The sequence below is a fragment of the Xiphophorus maculatus genome, chromosome 8 (genome assembly GCF_002775205.1).
Source record: "Xiphophorus maculatus strain JP 163 A chromosome 8, X_maculatus-5.0-male, whole genome shotgun sequence".
NCBI lineage: Eukaryota > Metazoa > Chordata > Actinopteri > Cyprinodontiformes > Poeciliidae > Xiphophorus > Xiphophorus maculatus.
In genome coordinates, this window is record NC_036450.1 from 18,073,962 (window position 1) to 18,092,008 (window position 18,047).

At 38.7% G+C, this 18,047-nt stretch overlaps 2 protein-coding genes across 3 annotated transcripts; one reads left to right on the plus strand and one right to left on the minus strand.

The window, feature by feature from the left end:
* Positions 1–225: 225 nt before the first annotated feature.
* On the plus strand, positions 226–8,737 carry ppef2 (protein phosphatase with EF-hand domain 2). The gene is made up of 19 exons (XM_023338022.1): positions 226–436; positions 690–759; positions 863–880; positions 992–1,000; positions 1,249–1,376; positions 2,294–2,348; positions 2,495–2,670; positions 2,792–2,906; positions 3,003–3,049; positions 3,118–3,284; positions 4,182–4,218; positions 4,308–4,457; positions 4,549–4,896; positions 5,490–5,675; positions 5,806–5,948; positions 6,882–6,988; positions 7,070–7,233; positions 7,325–7,412; positions 8,264–8,737. The coding sequence occupies exons 2-19, from the start codon at positions 702–704 to the stop codon at positions 8,446–8,448; spliced, it is 2,181 nt and encodes a 726-aa protein (XP_023193790.1). The 5' UTR covers positions 226–436; positions 690–701; the 3' UTR covers positions 8,449–8,737.
* A 1,048-nt stretch (positions 8,738–9,785) lies between these two features.
* nup54 (nucleoporin 54) lies at positions 9,786–17,279 on the minus strand. 2 transcript variants are annotated; one of them, XM_014468647.2, is made up of 15 exons: positions 17,147–17,279; positions 16,644–16,751; positions 16,108–16,188; positions 15,776–15,940; positions 15,307–15,390; positions 14,244–14,399; positions 13,777–14,003; positions 13,328–13,515; positions 13,040–13,236; positions 12,896–12,950; positions 12,696–12,789; positions 11,723–11,830; positions 11,314–11,433; positions 10,430–10,540; positions 9,786–10,255 (listed from the first exon to the last, which is right to left on the minus strand). In XM_014468647.2, exons 1-15 carry the CDS (start codon positions 17,187–17,189, stop codon positions 10,127–10,129), a joined length of 1,866 nt encoding a protein of 621 aa, XP_014324133.1. In that variant the 5' UTR covers positions 17,190–17,279; the 3' UTR covers positions 9,786–10,126. The 2 variants fall into 2 exon arrangements, with proteins under 2 accessions (XP_014324133.1, XP_023193704.1); XM_023337936.1 differs by lacking the exon at positions 15,776–15,940 and having other exon boundaries at positions 9,789–10,255; positions 17,147–17,266.
* Positions 17,280–18,047: the final 768 nt, after the last annotated feature.

An 18,047-nucleotide genomic window follows, 5' to 3' on the forward strand; every position in this document is an offset into this window, starting at 1 on the left:
TCAGTGCCCAGATTTGTCCAGTGAGTCACAATGAGAACGCAGCCTTACATGAGACCACGTACGATCCTTTTGAAGAGCTTGCTGCCCTTTAACCAAGCCCTCATCTGTTTATTCAGGGTGGATGTGAGCTGTAGTAAAGTTTAATCCTAATCCATCTGCATTTCGTTTTGAGTGAGTGATTACAGTAGCCTGTTCGAGACACCTGGCTCTGATATGCCCCAGGGCTTTAACTGATGCATGGATGTGTAGCTGAGAAGAGCTACAATATTACAGACACCAAACCTGCAGAGGAAGCGAACAATGAGATAACATATTTTAATCAATTTATTTTTTTTTATCGTTGTATCGTTGCAGCCAAGGAGTTTTTAAACAAAATGGACATATGTACAAGTGGAGGAAGTCTGGGAAGGTAATGAAAAACGGGTGACTCCTATAGGTGAGTTGTTTTTTTTTTTTTTAAGTCATATTGGCTGTTTTAAGCAAAAAATAAGAAACAACATGTCCATTGAATGCATTGAAATAATAATTTTATCTATTGTCCTTTCATTGTTTAGAGATTTCATTCAGCATCTGTTAATGAGTTGGAAATGGTAGAGGAGTGTGCTACTTTGTGTGTAGATAATTTATTGCTGAATAGTTGAGGTTGCAAAACCCAAGGTCACATATCTCAGACTTGATTTTTCTGACAGGGAAAGCAGCAAATGATCATGGGATGCAGCATGGGAAAATCCAGAATCCAGCCGAACAAATGTGACAGAGGTGCAAAGTTTTTCTTTAGTCTTTTAATTGAACACAACTTTAAACAAGTCCTCTCTTTAATTTCTGAACTTCAGTGTAATATTTTTTTTTTGGTCATTTTCAGTGAGCATTTCTGTTCCAGGTAATTTTATTTACCTTCGTCAAAACCTTAATTATTAAAATCTGTACTCAGACTTCTCATTTTGTGTTTAATTGCTGTAATCTTAATCCAAATTTCATGCACTCGGAATAGCTGCCACGGGTAGGTTGTTTCCTTTCCAGAATATTTATTTTGAATTAGTACTCCAGGTCAAAGTGTTCCAAACACCCAGAAAAAAAAAAACACTTGTTGGTTCTTGGAGGTGTTTTATTATGTTTAAGAAACTTTCTTCTGAAGCCTAACAGCTTAGATATCCTAAACAACTAGTCGAAGAACATCCCCTTGACTGAATTTCAGAGAAACAATGCCACTTAGACACGTTCCTGATGTTTCCTTCTGCTGTTTCTCAGCAATTAGAGCAGCTTTGCTGATCCAGCGCTGGTATCGACAGTATGTTGCCAGGCTGGAAATGAGACGCAGGTGCACATGGAACATCTTCCAGTCTATTGAGTATGCAGGCGAGCAAGATCAAATAAAGGTGAGGTCAAAATCTTTGCACAGAAAACATTAGCCTCCAATGTGTGAGTAAAAATATTTATAAATATTTATACCTTGCAAAAGAAGAAACCTTGTAAACTTTGTCACTGTGCAACCACAAATTGAATGCATGTTATAAAAATTTTATGTCACAGAAAAACACAAAGTGGTGTATAATTGTGTAGGTATAATCTGCGGCCCGTTCAATCCATCCTCAAAAAGTGGAAGGAGAATGTCACAACCACAAACCAATTAAATTATGGCTTCCCAGCAACGCTGACAGGCTGAGGAAGGAGATTATTCATTGGAGAAGTAGCCAAAATGCCCGTAGTTACTCTTGAGAGGGTGCAGTGATCCACAGACATAGATTGGAGAATCTGTGATGGTAACTATAATTTCTACACTCTACAAATCTGAACTTCGTTGCATAGAAATAGCAAGACAGAATGGCAGTACTGAAAGAAAGTCAGAAATGTTTCATTTTTGGAGTTTGCAATGAACCACAAGACACGTGGAAGAACGGGTTCTGGCCAGATAAATAAAAAATAAAAATAAAAAAGGCTCAACCTTGATAAAAAAAAATAATTTTGAGATGTCTGTTGTAAGAACTAAAGCACTCTTTGGAGCCCCCTGCTGGTTTGGAGAACCCAAGCAGCAGTTTACTTCATGTTCTGTTTTGGGTCAGCTATGAACGTGTAAAGAAACAAAACAATAATAATAAGTGCATTTAACTGTTTTTTTGTATGCAACATGTGTTCTGTAAACTAGTTCATGCTCTTTGTACTATTGGTTGCCTTGATGTTAGTGGACTGCACATTACAATCAATGAGTTTAGTTTAGAGCTATCTTCATGTAAATAAACATGTAAAGAAATGTTTTTCTTCATTCAAACATTTAAAACTCTGGTTCCTCTCACAGCTGTATCATTTCTTTGGCTTCTTGATGGACCATTTCACCCCAGCCAGCAGTGAAAGTAAGAGAGTAATTGTCAGCTATAATCACTTTAACCCTCCTGTGCAATATCTTTTATTTATCAACAATCTGCTCCTTATTCCAAGATTTAGATTCACTTTCATATTGATCCACTTCCTTTTTACTTCCTCTCTGTGTTTAATGAAGGAAACCTAATCTCTCACATCTTTCGTGAGAATGAGGTCTGCCATGATGCAGACTGGGAAAGATATTTCTGCTACAAAGACATAGAGGTACCGGACAGCTACTGCGGCCCCCACTTGACTTTCCCCATGACGTTCTGTGGGGTGTCCAAGCTAATGGAGGCTTTCAAGCTGAAACAAGTAGGTGCATTGGTTCATGAATATGTAAGATAGATTAAAAAAAGCCCAAATGAGAAAAGAAGATAAAAGCAGGAGCTTCTAGGTTTTCTTGGATAATTTATACATGTTTTTCTCCCAGCAGCAGCTCCACGCTCGTTATGTTCTGCAGATTCTTGGAGAAACTTGGCGACTTCTAAGAATCCTTCCAAACATCAATCATGTATCGGTCTGCCACACTAAGGAGATTACAATATGTGGTACACTGAAGTGGCTCTTTCTAGGATCTTCCACTAACGTTTTATTTTACTGCCTAAGTAACATTCTGTTTATTACAAATGTTTTTTTGTTCTCAGGAGATTTGCATGGGCAGCTTGAAGATCTGCTATTGATATTCTATAAGGTATAAAAATATATATAAGATATATCTTCAGTCAGGAAGTCCATCTTAATTTCTTTGTTTTTTATCAGAATGGTTTACCCTCATGTGAGAAACCTTACATCTTCAATGGAGACTTTGTGGATCGTGGCAAGAATTCTTTAGAGATCCTGCTCATCCTGTTTGGGTTCCTGCTTGTTTACCCCAATGAAGTGCATCTGAACAGAGGAAACCATGAAGATCACATTGTTAACTTGAGGTAAAATCTTCACTTTACCTTTACACTCCCAATATCTTCATGTTGCTTAAACATACAACATTTTGTCACATTACAAGCATATACATCAATATATTTTATAACATTGCAGACATTTGTGAAGTAGAAGAAAAATAATCCAGAATTTTTTATATATATATATATTTACAAATAAGAGTCTGGAAGGTGCCCCCTTTACTTTGACATGCACAAATAAAATCTAAATAATAATAATAATAAGAAGAAACAGTACAGAAACAATAGGCCTTCGCAGCGCTTTGCTGCTCGGGCCTAATTAACTGAAAGCCTACAAAGGCCACTAAATTACAAAACTGAGTTCACTTTATACAGATGTTCTGTGAAGGCGGTCAGAGGTCTTCTAGTGAAGAAACACTGAAGACAAATCAAGTACAAGTTGTGAAGAAATTTAAAGCCAGGTTGTGTTATAAAGCAATATTCTACTATTTGTATATCTCGTAAACAATTGTTCAAGCCCTGATCCAAAAATGGCCTTTGTAGAGGAGTGGCAAGAGGACGGTCATGGTTGGAAAATGGCAAGACTTGTTTTCAAGTTGACACATGTCACGTAGTGGATAAAGGAAACAGCTGGAAGATGGTGCTCTGGTTAAGATTATTGTGGTACAAATTGAATATTTCTTAAAAACACTGTTTACCTGAGCACATGTAAAACATGGTAGAGACAGCATTCTGTCGGTCCTGTCCTTCAGCAATGACTGTAGGAAAGCTGCTGACGTTGTTGTGGAGTTACTTCTTGCAGGCCCACACTTTCATTTCTGACCTCCTTTAAAAATTTTAAATGAATACCTTGCATATATAATTTGCACTAGATTAATGTTCATAATCCTAAAATGTGTGATTTTATTAATGTGTTCTCTTCAGGTATGGTTTTACCAAGGAGGTCTTGGGAAAATACAGAGTGAGTATGCAAATTTATACAGCTAATAGCAGCATGATGAAACCATGGATTTTAGAGCAGATTATGCCGTATGTTGAATTGACTTTCAGGTGCACGGCAAGAAGATCCTAAAGCTGCTCCAAAAGATCTTCAGCTGGCTTCCCCTGGCCACAGTGATCAACCATAAGGTCCTGGTTGTACATGGTGGAATCTCTGACTCAACAGACCTCGACATGGTCGCCAGGATGGACAGACACAGAGTGAGAGAAGCTTCCAGTTTAAGTCAGATTAGAGTGTTTTGTACAATACAAACCCAGGAAAGCTAAAACTGTTGAACCTGTGACTGCGCAGTACGTGTCGGTTCTACGGCCTCCTAAAGTGATCAGTCCCACACTCAACGGCAACAAAGCAGGGAGCGGCAAGAACGAGGACGCGTCTGGACCAGCAGAAGGCCGCCGCCGGGTGCGCTCCCTGACCAACACCTCGGCCCAGGGTCAGAGGAACAACATCCCGCGTCGCTCCCTCCACAACCTGTCCACCAGCGGCGCCCAGCTGAACTGCTCGGTGGAGGACGAGCTGAAGAAGAGGCGCAGGCTGGCTGGGTTCGATCAGACCTACAAAGAAATGAAGATGTTGGACTCTGACTCAGACCCGGAGTTTGGAGAACCCACAGAAACACATGGGCATGAGTGGAAACAAGTAAGACTGTAGACATATACAACAATTCTCTTCTAACAAGTGAAAGATAGAAGGATCATAGTGCTTAAACTTTAAGATAACAGTTTTTGTTTTTGCAACATAATCTTTTAGTTTAGTGTCCACCATAGTAGAGGGTAGTGTGTATTTAACCTCTCATTAATTGAAATGTTTTCTTTAACATTTAATTATTTTGTTGTAATTTTTAAGTGCTCATTGTGATTAATATTGACCTCTTTTTTTCTATTTTGCCTGGATATTGTGATACTGGGGGCCTAACCAGCAGGGCATGTTATTATTTTCCGTGCAGTGGAGTGGCTGACTTCAAATTATTTTCAGACCTCTGTTACGTTTTACAATCTCCTTTCTAAAGGCCCCATGACTCCTGCATGGTCTTCATTCTGACTTCAACACTCAGGCATGCACCAGACTAAATGTTGCTTCAAAATGCTGAGTGATGATGTTTTCATTTTTCTTGTGCCATTAAAAAAAAAAGATTTTAAAAGACCCATATGTCCATTAATCAGTGTCCTATTTTTTCAATGTTATTTTTTATGTGAATGTGTTTTTATCTAACCAGTGATGTATGCACTCAGATAGTGGACCTTCTATGGAGCGATCCGATGCCTCAAAATGGCTGCATTTCCAACGAGGTGCGAGGTGGAGGCTGCTACTGGGGGCCAGATGTGACTGAGGAGGTGCTGGGAAAACACAACCTTCAGCTTCTCATCCGCTCCCACGAGTGCAAACAGGACGGCTACGAGTTCTGCCACAATCGCATGGTGAGCACAGAAAGAAACATGGTAAAAAATAATAATAATAATAATAAAAAAAAAAGCAAAAACTCAAGTTCTGGAGGGAAAAACAAGAGCTCAGAGTGTCCCCTCCCTTCCCCCTTCATTGTTACGACAGGTGCTGACCATATTTTCAGCCTCTAATTATTACGAGGTGGGCAGCAACAGAGGAGCCTACATCAGAATGGGTCACGATCTGGTCCCTCACTTCATTCAGTACCAGGCCAGCAGGACATGCAGGGAGCTGACCCTGAGACAAAGGTGAACAGCTTCAGCAAATAATCCAACTAGATTATTTGGCATGGAGGCTCAAATTTATGAATATGAATATGAGGACTTATTAAGCAGCACAAAATCAATTTATTTTGTCACTGAATGAGAGAAGCAAATTATTTTATACTTTTGGTGTAGTAAAAAATGGTTCTGCCTGCTTTCTATTCTGTTATCTAACTTTTAAAAAAAAGTTTGTGATAAAGTAAAAGCGCTTCTTACTACTAATAGCAAGAATTCTTGCTATTATGTATATTATTTGATACTAACATTCTTGTATATTCTGTATAATCTGTGCATATAGCTCCCATATTTATATTTATACACAATATCTATATCTCTTTGCTATAACCCCTTATAGTCCATACATACATAGTCTTGTACATCTGTAAATAAATATTTATATCTCGTAGAGCACTTCTGGATAGGTGCAAACTACATCTCGTTGCTTGTACTTGTGACAGTGCAATGACAATAAAGTTGAATTCTATTCTATTCTATATTATCAAATAATATCAGATTAAGTCTGACAACCCTCTTGACATCAAAAATGCGGTGTTGTAAATATTTATCCATGGATTTGAGTTGTAACAACTATCTTTTTAATATAGCTAAGAATTTCTTTGCTCTAAGCAGGTGGTAATACTGTATGTTAAACAACAAAATCAAAGTTATTTTAAAATACCCAATTATCTTGTGCTGAAATTTCAATTTTATGTTCAACATCAAGGATTCTTTTCATTATTTAATTAATTTGAATTTTACTAAACAGATTTGTAGATTCAAGCAAATACCCAAAGGAAATTCAATTAACTAAAACAAAGGTTTTTCCAAGAAAATTATGTTTCTTTGCAACTTCAGTCTTTTACTCCTATTTGTAAACTGAAAAAGTATTTTGACGGCTTTCGGCTGCTTTTCCACCAGTGTTGGCTGGACAGAGAGATCAGCCCTGCGAGCGCTCAGGCAGCAACTGTTTGTGCACAAGTCGGATCTCATCGGTGCCTTCCAGGAGTTTGACCCAAACAACACCGGTACAGAAGTAGCAGAACCACTGATCTCAATACCAGTTAATGTGACAGCGGCCCCCCGAAAAGTATCTCTATTTATTTCAGGGGTGATTTCTCTACGCCACTGGGCGACAGCTACAGAGAGAGTGCTGAAGCTGGGTTTGCCTTGGAGGGTGCTGCGCCCCCAGCTCATCAACAGGGCCCAGCACGGCATGGTGGACTACCAGCAGTGGATACGAGAGCTCTCCATCACTGAGCCCAAACCAGAGGTGTCTTCCTTAAAAACATCTTCTACTCGCTGCTCACTCTGTTCTCACGATTACTTTGAAACATGAGAAAGTAATTTCAAACTCCTGGCAGGTGTCAGATACCAGCATCCTGGAGACAATGTACAAAAACCACTCTAACCTGGAGACCATCTTCCGCATCATAGACACAGATCACTCAGGTGAGCAAGACGCAGTGGACGTATTTTTCATCTGTGGAGGGCCAAAGAAATGCTAAAATGTAAGAATAAATTATTATATTCTTACTTTGATCCCTCATAGTTAAATTTAAACAGGAAATAAATATCTAAAATAAATGAAATAGATCTGTAACCAATCATTTACATTTGTCAGCTGATCACTAAAGTAAAATATAAAGGTCATTGATATCATGTTGAACCAGTTTTTTTTTCCCCTGGTTTCTGTGGTGCGTTGCCACTATCACGTTCTGTATAATTATTAGCCATGACTTTTAAATTATTACTGAAATTGTTTAACTGGCCATAGAAAAAGCAGCAAAGCCGCCTGAAAAAGTATACCCAAACTAAATCAAATTCAATTCAAAAATCACCAAAATTTTAACCAGATTTAGAAATAAAAATGCATAATTTTCTTAAAATTGTTCACCATATTTTTTTAAAATTACATTTAATGAACCATGCTGTAGTTTGCAATTTTAAGAAAATTATGCAATTTTATTTCAACATATTTTCCAACCTTCTAAAACAATTAATCACCATTTAATCGTGATATATTCGAATTCTCCCTGCAGAACAAGAACCAATGTTCTTAAATACTGAAATATTTGTGCTTACTTAAATCCTTATCTACAGAGGATATTTGAAAGAACTTTCAGATACTGTATATACATGCTGGATTTTAAATGAATCTGCTTCCAACCTAATGTTATTGAGTCACTTCTACTAGTAGTTGACACTCCTCTTTTGCTCCATCTGTTAAACTTATACAAATCAACGAGACACCAGCCCGATCAAAACAATGATTAAAGTGTACAGTTCTCCCATTCTTCTAGGTTTGATCTCTTTCGAGGAGTTTCGTCAGACTTGGAAGCTCCTGAGCTCCCATCTGAAAATGGAAATCAGTGATAAGGCCATCACTGACCTGGCCCAGAGCATGGACTTCAACAAGGACGGCAGCATCGATATCAATGAGTTCATGGAGGCCTTTCGCTTGGTCGACCTCTCCACACATGCTTGATGGAGAGAAGTTGGGAGTAATAGGTTAGATGATTTTTTTTAAATTATTTTTTGAAAACCACCAGTATGAAAATCAGGCCAAACGCCTTGTCAACCTTAGTTGTTTTTAAATGTGCTGCGTAATTAAAATGAACGTTTGACAGTGTTAGCTTAGTTAAATCATCTGGACCCACATTTTCTAATGGGTAGGTTATTTGGGTGCATTATTATTTCTCCATCTGTTTCATAGGTGTTTCCTACATACTATAGTTCTACTGTGATTTTCTACCACAATTTTATACTTAAACATTGCCCATTTAGTTGGTGAAAGAAAATAAAGACATTCTCTGATCAACCATTGTATACGAGTGCCAATACTTGATGCCTAATATGACTTAAAACTTTTAACCATGCCTGCAGTTATTCAAAATCATTTACTTTTTTCAGGTTGTTCATTCGATAACACAGAGACCCATTTCTCTTAGTCACTCTTCAAAATGGAAAGGACAAGACACCACCAATAAGCCAGGAAACGTTGACAATAGCTGCTCACCTAAAATTATCTGTACACAGTTCAGAAAAACAGAGGAAATGAACCTCTGACCCATTAAACACAGTGGAGGATCTGTGATGCTGTGGGCCTGTTTCTTCTCCACAAGCCTTGGAAGACCATTTTAGGATAACCTGCTAAATATTCATATAAAACATCCAGAACTCTTACCCTCGAGGACCAGAACTGACTTTCTGTTGAACTTATCAAACATCCCACTTGTAAGGTTCGCTATAGCAACTCGTGCAAAAAAACAAAAACAAGATTCACCTTCCTCATGTCTAATTCTCATTGACTGGAGCTTTTTGTTTGGAAATGTTTTCTAAGGGTTATTTTGTCTGTAGAGGTAGTTGCTATTAATCTGTTTCTATAAAAAAAAAAAGTCTATTTATAAACACCGAAGGCATTCTACAGTTATGCGTTGCTTCTTCTACACATCTGACAACATGTTTAGATCTTTGTGTGTGCTGGATAACACTACAGACCCTTAGCATGTGGGTGACCCTGTTGCATGAGGGGATGTAATCGGTTTGAAGGAGCCTAATAAGTTCAACTGCCAATCAGCCTTTTCTCTCCAGTAGAGGATGCAAATCCAGGACATAAACCTATCAAGTGAAGCCCTGCTTTGATGAGATGTAGGAAAGCACTAATCTAAAAAGGTAAACAAGAAATGAACCCACATTATTACAATAACGATGCAAATCAATAAATCCAAACACACGAGTAAAGAACGCAGCCTAGAAATGTCTCTACCACAAAAAAAAAAGCTTCTACTGCGCCAATGTATAAAAGGAGATAATAGTTTTTTTAAATTCAAAGATTTATTAATATTTACTAGAATAAAAAAAGACATACAAATATGTATTAACATAGTTTTGAATCATGCTGCGTACTCCCACAGCTTACTTGCTAGACGCGCTCCATAATCTGATTTAACATGAGGGAAGCCTGCTTTTATTAGACACTGTTGAGTCTTTTTTAAGCTGTTTAAATCGGCCCAGACAGCAGAGAATGACCACTCATCCAAACACTCAATTATCACACCTGGAAAAAAATGAGATTTTAATATCCTTCTGTGATGAAGGTTGGTCTGGGTGAGAAGTGTCCCTTTTCAGACTGATACAGGGTCTGAACACGTGGACGGGCGACCTCAGCTCAGGATGCCCCCTCTCATGTGGCCGCCGTCGCTTAGTCCATGTTCTATGAGTTTGATGTCCTCCAAGTCATCTTTAATGACGCTGATCAGGTGACTTAAGCCTTCTTGTTGCTGCTTTAAGTGCTGGAAATGTGAGGCAAGATAAGAGTGTTTCCGTTAGAAAACAACAAACATCTCATCTAGCGTTAACTCATATTATGCAGTCGGTGTAAAACAGGCAAAAATATTTCTGAGTAATTCTTACCAATCTGATAAATAAAAGCCTTAGATTTATAAACAGGCAAAAAGATATCCTACTTGTTTGATTTCTCGGAGGAGATCTGCATCGACGTTGTAGCGCTCTTCTGATCTCACGGCTCCAAAGTGGTTCTGCATTCGAATTTGAGACATCAGCTCATTCAATCGACCCTGGATAGGATTAAAAACAAACACAAATTACACATGGAATAAAAAGTGTCTAAATTACAACAGGAGTTTGATCCCTACGAGTGAGAAAGACTAATACACTACTTTAGATTGACTGTTGTAAGACTGGAACTAACAATATTATTCTATCGATTATTCAGATAATTAATCAGATTTTAAAAAATGAACACATTCTGTCTCAGATTTTCACTTAAGATTTTATACAATATTAGAAATGCATTAAAGAGATACAAATAAGTAATCCAATACCTTTTATTAAATAAGAAAACATATAGCTTATTGCCCAAAGTGCAACAGAAAAGCATTCCTTTAGTGAACACTTGATCATTAGCATAAACCAATTAATAATTAGATGCAAAAGATGCTTCATAGGAAATTATGGATTTTCCAAAATTTGAACCAGGAGAATCTAAATCTATGACACTTTCAGAGTTCTGGGTAGAACATACCTATATATATACTGTATATATATATATACATATATATATCTTAAAATGCTAAATGTATATATTTTTGTACAGTTTTGGCGTAATTACTGTTCTGACAGCGTCGTTCTTTCAGCAATCTGTATGCTTATGATTCATCAATCAATAAAACAGTTGAACATAATTGACTAATCACGATAAATCGTTTCAAACAAATTCTGATCAAATTGTAAAACCTACAAATGTGATAATATCCAAGCGACATTATAAGTCTACTTAAAATTAAACACTTCAAAAAATAAGGCTTCTTATTGGACAGGACACACTTGCCTTGAACTGTGTGGGTGCATTGAGTTCTGACTGAATGGTGTCCAGCTGTACCCTCAGATGCTCCTCATCCACTTGGATAGCGTAGCCGCTTTTTCTCTGAATCTCCTGCTTTATTAGTACCTTCCAGGAAAAATATGCCAGAGTTATCGAAGATGAATTTATAGAGCTGGGAGAGAAGCGGATGGCGCCAGGACATTCCAACTTGATATAATTTACACATGCTGCTCGATGCGGTTTTGCTATTTGTGGGAGAAAGAAGGGATCTGAAATCTCCCTGACAAAATATGGGTCAGTAAAGTGGGGTGGAGACAGCTTAAAAGTTGTGTCTGTGTCATTCACAGTTTTATGTTTTTGTTAACTAGACAAACGAAACGCACACATATTTAATTAAATTGAATGCAGAAACTACCTGCAGCACCCTGTGAGACAGATCCATCAGCTTCCTCTTGTATTGAGCGATCTTGGCTACAGTTGTTGCCTGGTTCTTCTGCAGCTCACTGATGTCATTGGAGATTATCTGAAAGTGCACAAAGGCGGCAAACAAAGACATCTCATTAAGAGACTTTTTTTTTTTTCTTTACCTTTAGATTTTATCACCTCCCTGCACCTGCATCCATCCCACATTGTGGCCTTGTTGTGGCCAAGTTACAGAAAAACTCTTGGAAAGATGTTTGTTATGAAAACTCCCTAGATTTGGATATAAAAGTTCTAATTTTCTAATCCCATTTATGCAGGTGCTTTTTGAATGTTTTTCCGCTTCAGATTAGGTTTATAAAGTAAAAACCCAAATCTTCTGTAACTAAACCCAACTTCATAGTTATTTCCCTTAAGTCGCATCCAAATTAAACTACACTGGAGTTACAAACACAAGGACCCAAGGTTATCCAAGGCTTTCATTTGAAGTCTTCAATAAGGAAACATTTTCTGAAACACTCTTCCTCCCGCTGATTGCTCTGGTATTTCTAATATTTCATGATGAAAACAAGCAGCTGGCAGTGAGGATTGACTGGACATCTGCGTACCGTCCTTGACACCAGAAGTCTGCCTCAGAATTCCTTTTCTAATAACCAGGTGGCTTTTGCCCATTTTCTTGCCTTTTCTTCTAAACCAGGGGTGTCGCACTCCAGTCTTCAAGGGCCGCTGTCCTGCAGTTTTTAGATGTGCCACAGGTACAAAACACTGGAATGAAATGGCTTAATTACCTCTTCCTTGTGTAGATCAGTTCTCCAGAGCTAATGACCTAATTATTCCACTCAGGTGTGGTGCAGCAGAGGCTCATCTAAAAGTTGCAGGACACCGGCCCTTGAGGACTGGAGTTTGACACCTGTGTTCTAAACCTTTGCTAAATGTAGAAACAAAAAGCAAAAGATATTTTTACTTACATCCACTCTGGTCTGGTGTTGCTTGGTCATCTGCTCCTGGATCTGCAATCTGCGGAGCAGCTCCTTGAAACCCACCATGGGTACGGGGATTAACCTGAACATTTATGGAAGGCGGTTCAAGGACAAAACCTAGGATGATTTATGAGCTCTTTGGATAGAAGCAAGAAAAAAATAAATAAAAAAAACATATTCCAACTTACTTCTCTGGGTCAGGGTTGTCCACCTTAGCTTGTTCCCAAATGATGGGATCCACACCTGGTGATGGCAAAAAGGAGGTAATGCGGTTAGCTGATTTTAACAACAAAATGACCAACCTGTTGGTAAACATATGTGCACATATTTACCTGCAGGAGCGTTCTGCAGCAGCTGTTTCAGCTGTGCTGGGGACAGCTCTGTGCGTGTTACTGACATGACCACTCCAATCTGGGTGAGCTGAGCCTTGATGTTGGCCTGCTCCAGGAAGGTGAAGAGCGTGGAAGCTGGGATCCTCTTGGAGGTGCCATTGGGGGAACGCTCCACCACATAAATGATCACCTCTGTCCTGGAGAACAGATGAAGCAGGAGGTAATTGTTCAGAATGGGTTTATAGTCCTCAGGATTTTAGGAAACCATGTAACGTTAGAGAAACTTACTGATCGTTGGGCAGAGCTTTAACGCCCTCTACATTGACGGTCAGAGTCTGGTTGCTTCCCAGAACCTTGTGCAGTGACTCAACCAGCTGCTGCTGCTGAGCACGAACATCAGGCTCCTTTTTATTCAGAACCAACACCACTAAACCATCTTCGTCCTTGCTTACTGGGACACAGCTATACCCCACTGCCTGCAAAAAGACCAAAGATTAATACAGAATCCTAGGGCTGCCTAGGTAAGCCTTTTTTATACAATGTTAGAAAAAATGGTCAATGAAAAACATAAAAACATGAACATATTGTGTTTTTAAATATAATTTCATTCCCCACTCCAGTCTCTGGATATTTCCTTTTTACTTTTACTTATCTGAACCTGCAAAACACTTACATTTTAGATTTTTCCAAACTTAGTAAGGAGTAGAAAATGAGTGAACCAATTATCCCTAGTTTACCTTGAACCTGCAGAAAGGGTTCTCCTGAGTAAAGTCCACCGGTAGGTTGTTGTTAACATAGTAGCCCTTCCCTGTTCCCCAGTAAGCCTGCAACTGGTTCCACTTGGCAAGTATGGAGTCGCGTTCGTCTCCCAGAAGAGTGGGGGCTGACAGAGCGGTCACTTGCTGGTAAAGCTGGGTTGGCTGAGCTTGACCCTGCTGCTGGGCCGGCTGGCCAAACAAGCCTCCTGTAGCAGGAATAGTAAAAAAAAGGGGAGTGAAACACAGTCATGCTGAGATTTATGTGGAAACTAGTTAAAATTGAATAAATAAACACATTTATTTAATTTAATGATTAGAAATAAAATCATTTTATCCACATTTCTTACAAAAAAAATCTAACATTTTGAAAAAGCTACGATTAAGGTGCAGCTATAAATAACTGCATTTGCACAGATATTCCCAAACCTATTTATTTTATTATTGACCTTGTTGCTGTTGTGTCGGCTGGATGTTAAAACCTCCAAAACCGAGGCCAGTTGTTCCTAATCCAGTTCCAAAGCCTGTCGCTCCAGCAGTGGCACCAGTTCCGAGTCCAGATGGGAATCCAAACCCTTTGTTCTGTGTATTACCAAACAAGCTTCCTGAAAAACAATATTAAGAAAATTATCACCTACAAGAGAACCATCTTTAAGGTCGAGAGTGTTTAGAAAATATGTTAGCTTTGCAGGAGGATCAATAGATCAGTCAGGTTTTTGTCCCATGTTCTGGGAGACAAAGGGTGACATCTAGTGGCAGGTTAGTGTAATTCATCAGCTAGTAATATTTAATAGTCTAGGGTTGATTAATAAACATAGTCTTCTCTGACATAATTTCACAAGGCTGGTTCAGGGAGAGGGATACAAAATTAGAGGAGTATTGGCTCCTCTAATTTTATGACAAGTGCACAGTTTTGTATAGCTGCAGCTAAGTATTCTAGATCAGCGTTTCCCAATTCCGGTCCTCAGGCCTCCCTGCTCTGCATGTTTTAGATGTGCCTCTATTCCAGAGCAGCTGATTCAAATGATTGCATGACCATCAAGTGCTGCAGAAACCTGTTGATCACCAATATATTCAATCCAGGTGTGTAGCAGAAGGGAAACACCTAAAACATGCAGGGCAGGGAGGCCCGAGGACCGGAATTGGGAAACGCCGTTCTAGATCATTACCCTGACCAAATTTTAAATGCTATATGGTTTATATTTAACATTTCCCTGTATTTTTAAGAAGTCATGATGCCTTCCAGTTTAACCAGGTTCCCAGGGCCTTCAGAAGAGAAACAGGCCCACAGCATCACACCACTCAATCATGTCTGAATGAAGTTTGTGTGTGTAGCCTGAACATCGAAATCAGGTGTACTGCTCAATGGGACCGCTCCATTACTTTTGGTTCTCCAGTGACCACTTAATATAAAGGCATTGTAGAAACAACTTAAATTTACTGTCCATTGCTATGATTCCTAATTTAAATTTGGAAAATGTAAAGCTGGATGTTTTGAGCTCCGTTACTGACCTGTTGTGTTGGAGGGGGCAAAGTTGAAAGTGGATCCTGGTGCGGCAGCAGTTGTTGTAGTTGTCCCAAAGCCACCAAACGCACCTGTGAAGCAATGGGAATGAGGACAAGTTAGATGAAAGAAGTGACAAAAAGGGGGATGAAAGGAAAGCAAGAGAACAAGAAAGAAAATACAGCACATTTGATGGGTAGCAGAGAAGAACAATCATGACAAAACTTTCACAATAATTTGAGAAGAATTTGACAAATGATTTCCATCTATTTTTTTCCTCCATAAAAACACATTCCGCATGGGCATCAACAGGCATGGGTGAATAACTCAAAATTTTTCATGCAAATGTTGTGACTTAGAATCACCAAGTGAGATGAAAGAAAATAAAACACCACTGCACCGCACTTAGGTGGAAAAACTAAACAATAATGCATGATTGACAGGCACAAAATGAAGTGAATCACAAAGATCCTCTACCTGTGCTAGCCAGGCTATTACCAAAATTGAAAACAGAGCCAGCTGTGGTTGCTGTACCGAAGCAACCTGCACTGAAGCTGATTGCTGCTGGGTTTGCATTTAAACCAAACCCCCCAAAGCTAAACCCACCAGCTGTGGTGTTTCCAGCTCCAAGCCCCCCAAATCCTGCAGCCAAAGCAGGCAGGCAGCGAAGAAAGAGAGAGTAACACGGAGGAGATAAATGACAACGCCAGAGCTCAAGATTACTCTGTATTACTCTATATTCCTACAAGGAGGGCGATCTAAAGATACAATAAACACCTTTGATGCTTGAAATAGGACCTTCATCTCACCTGTGTTGGAGGCACCAAAACTAAATCCTGTGGCTGGTGCAGTTGTGGTCGTGGCTGCGCCAAAAGCAGGAGCCGTCAGAGCTGAGAAATTCAAACAAGTCGATGATTAAAATGATACACAGACATAAACACAAAATAAGACAAAGATTCATTAACTCATATATCAAATTCTATACATTTTATCACGTTAAGAGTGTAAAATTGAATGTATTCTATTAGGATTATGTGATGGACAAACACAGAGTATAATTGTTCAATCGAAAAACCTGAAAAGTTTTTGCATTCGTCCATTCTAGTAATTTGCTTTAGAAGTAAACTATAAAGTCCACCAGTGTGTACTTCTTATCTCAATATCAAATACAGTTGTTGTTGTTGTGTAAAGGCCTTTATTGAGGAATATATATATAAGTTCAGGAAGCATGCATATGTAAGTGAGAACCTGGTGGAAGGACATCGTGTCTACACTTAAACCCCAATTAATTATGAGTTTAAGTGTGGAGGTCGTTGTGGAAAATTCAGGAGCTGTGGGGACTTACTGCCAAACCCCGAAGAAGCGGTGGTAGTGGTCGCTGTCGGGTTAAAACCAAACGTTGTTGAAGCTGTGGTTTTGGCACCAAACTGACCAAATGAAAACCCGGACGTCCCTTCAGAAGAACAAATAAGAGTTCAGTTACAATTACACCGGGTTGAAGAGAGAACAAACTCAAGAGAGGCATGGTTAGTACGGAGCAAATGAAGACGCATCCTAAACCTTCTCAACCAGAAACAGAGGTCAATGCATGTCTTTACTACAAATTTCACTTTTTCCAAGCCATATGAGTAAAGGCCACAGGAATATATCTAGGAAGTTTATCGTTAGCTTGGTAGCTTGGTTACCACACTGCTAGAGACGTCGAGGGTTAACAGTAAGTTAGCTACAACGTTCAGCCAATCAGAACATGTTATAACTTGAGTTCACGGCAACCCGCGTTCGTAACACACGTGTGACATATCCTGAGTTTAACAAAAAACTCAAAACCCTGGTAAATATTGCTCATACCTGCCCCTGTGTTAGTCGCGGCACCGCCAAAACTGAACGCCATGTTGACGACTGTCACTGCATGCACTCTTCTTCGCCTTGTTCTCCAGTCAGTAATCCCTCTACAAAGTGGGGAAGTACTGCCACCTTGTGGTCGTAGCTCAGATGAAAACGAGTCGACAACAACAAACTAGAATAAAGTAAAACAGAATACGGAAGCGCTCAGATTCACATAAAATAGGGAATAATAATAAAAAATAAATTATAGACAGCAATTTAATATGGCTTAATGACAACACATTAATGCAAAATGTCAATATACTTATAAAAAGTCCACTGTCTCCTGGCACTAGTCCACAAAATCGTGTGATTGGAGAGAGTTGTTATGTAGATATTGCAAACTATTTCTTAATAAAAGTCATAGTTGTTTTGTGTGCAATTTACAATCTCTTATTTGTGACTTAGTAATTGTCATTGTAATATTCATCATAATGTTTTTGTCTTCGAGACACTGAACATCTCTGTTGCTTATTCTTAAAATATAGAATATCATTATAAAATACAAAAGGCAATACTTTAAATTTGTCATGCACTGTTGTCAGAGATAAATTTATTCATACAGCAGCCCTCAAACTGTTGCTTTGTCTATTAATGTTATAAGTAGCTACATTTTTTTTCTGTAAAGTGATTTACACTCATAGTCTTCTTTAACTTTTTTATCCATTATAGTTTAAAGAAACATTTAATCTTTATTCAATTGTACTACTTGTGAATGCTGCTCCACTCAGAGAAGAACAGCATGGAGGAAGTGGGGAATACCCAAATGAAAGTAATCTATCTAGTAATCCCAATTTTGCTATCTATTTCACAGCTTTTAAGTCATCGCTAAACAAAAGGGCTATGTTTCCATTCGTTCGTCTAT

Bases quoted from the DNA above. Each gene is read 5' to 3' on its own strand.
- ppef2 (XM_023338022.1), top strand. From the start codon at position 702: ATGATCATGGGATGCAGCATGGGAAAATCCAGAATCCAGCCGAACAAA. The intron at 2,907-3,002 runs GTACACTGAAGT...TTTTGTTCTCAG, and splicing joins TAAGGAGATTACAATATGTG to GAGATTTGCATGGGCAGCTT. The intron at 5,676-5,805 runs GTGAGCACAGAA...TTGTTACGACAG, and splicing joins AGTTCTGCCACAATCGCATG to GTGCTGACCATATTTTCAGC.
- nup54 (XM_014468647.2), bottom strand. From the start codon at position 17,189: ATGGCGTTCAGTTTTGGCGGTGCCGCGACTAACACAGGGGCAG. The intron at 16,189-16,643 runs GTAAGTCCCCAC...TGAATTTCTCAG, and splicing joins CGCTTCTTCGGGGTTTGGCA to CTCTGACGGCTCCTGCTTTT. The intron at 14,400-15,306 runs GTCAGTAACGGA...ATTGTTTTTCAG, and splicing joins TGCCCCCTCCAACACAACAG to GAAGCTTGTTTGGTAATACA.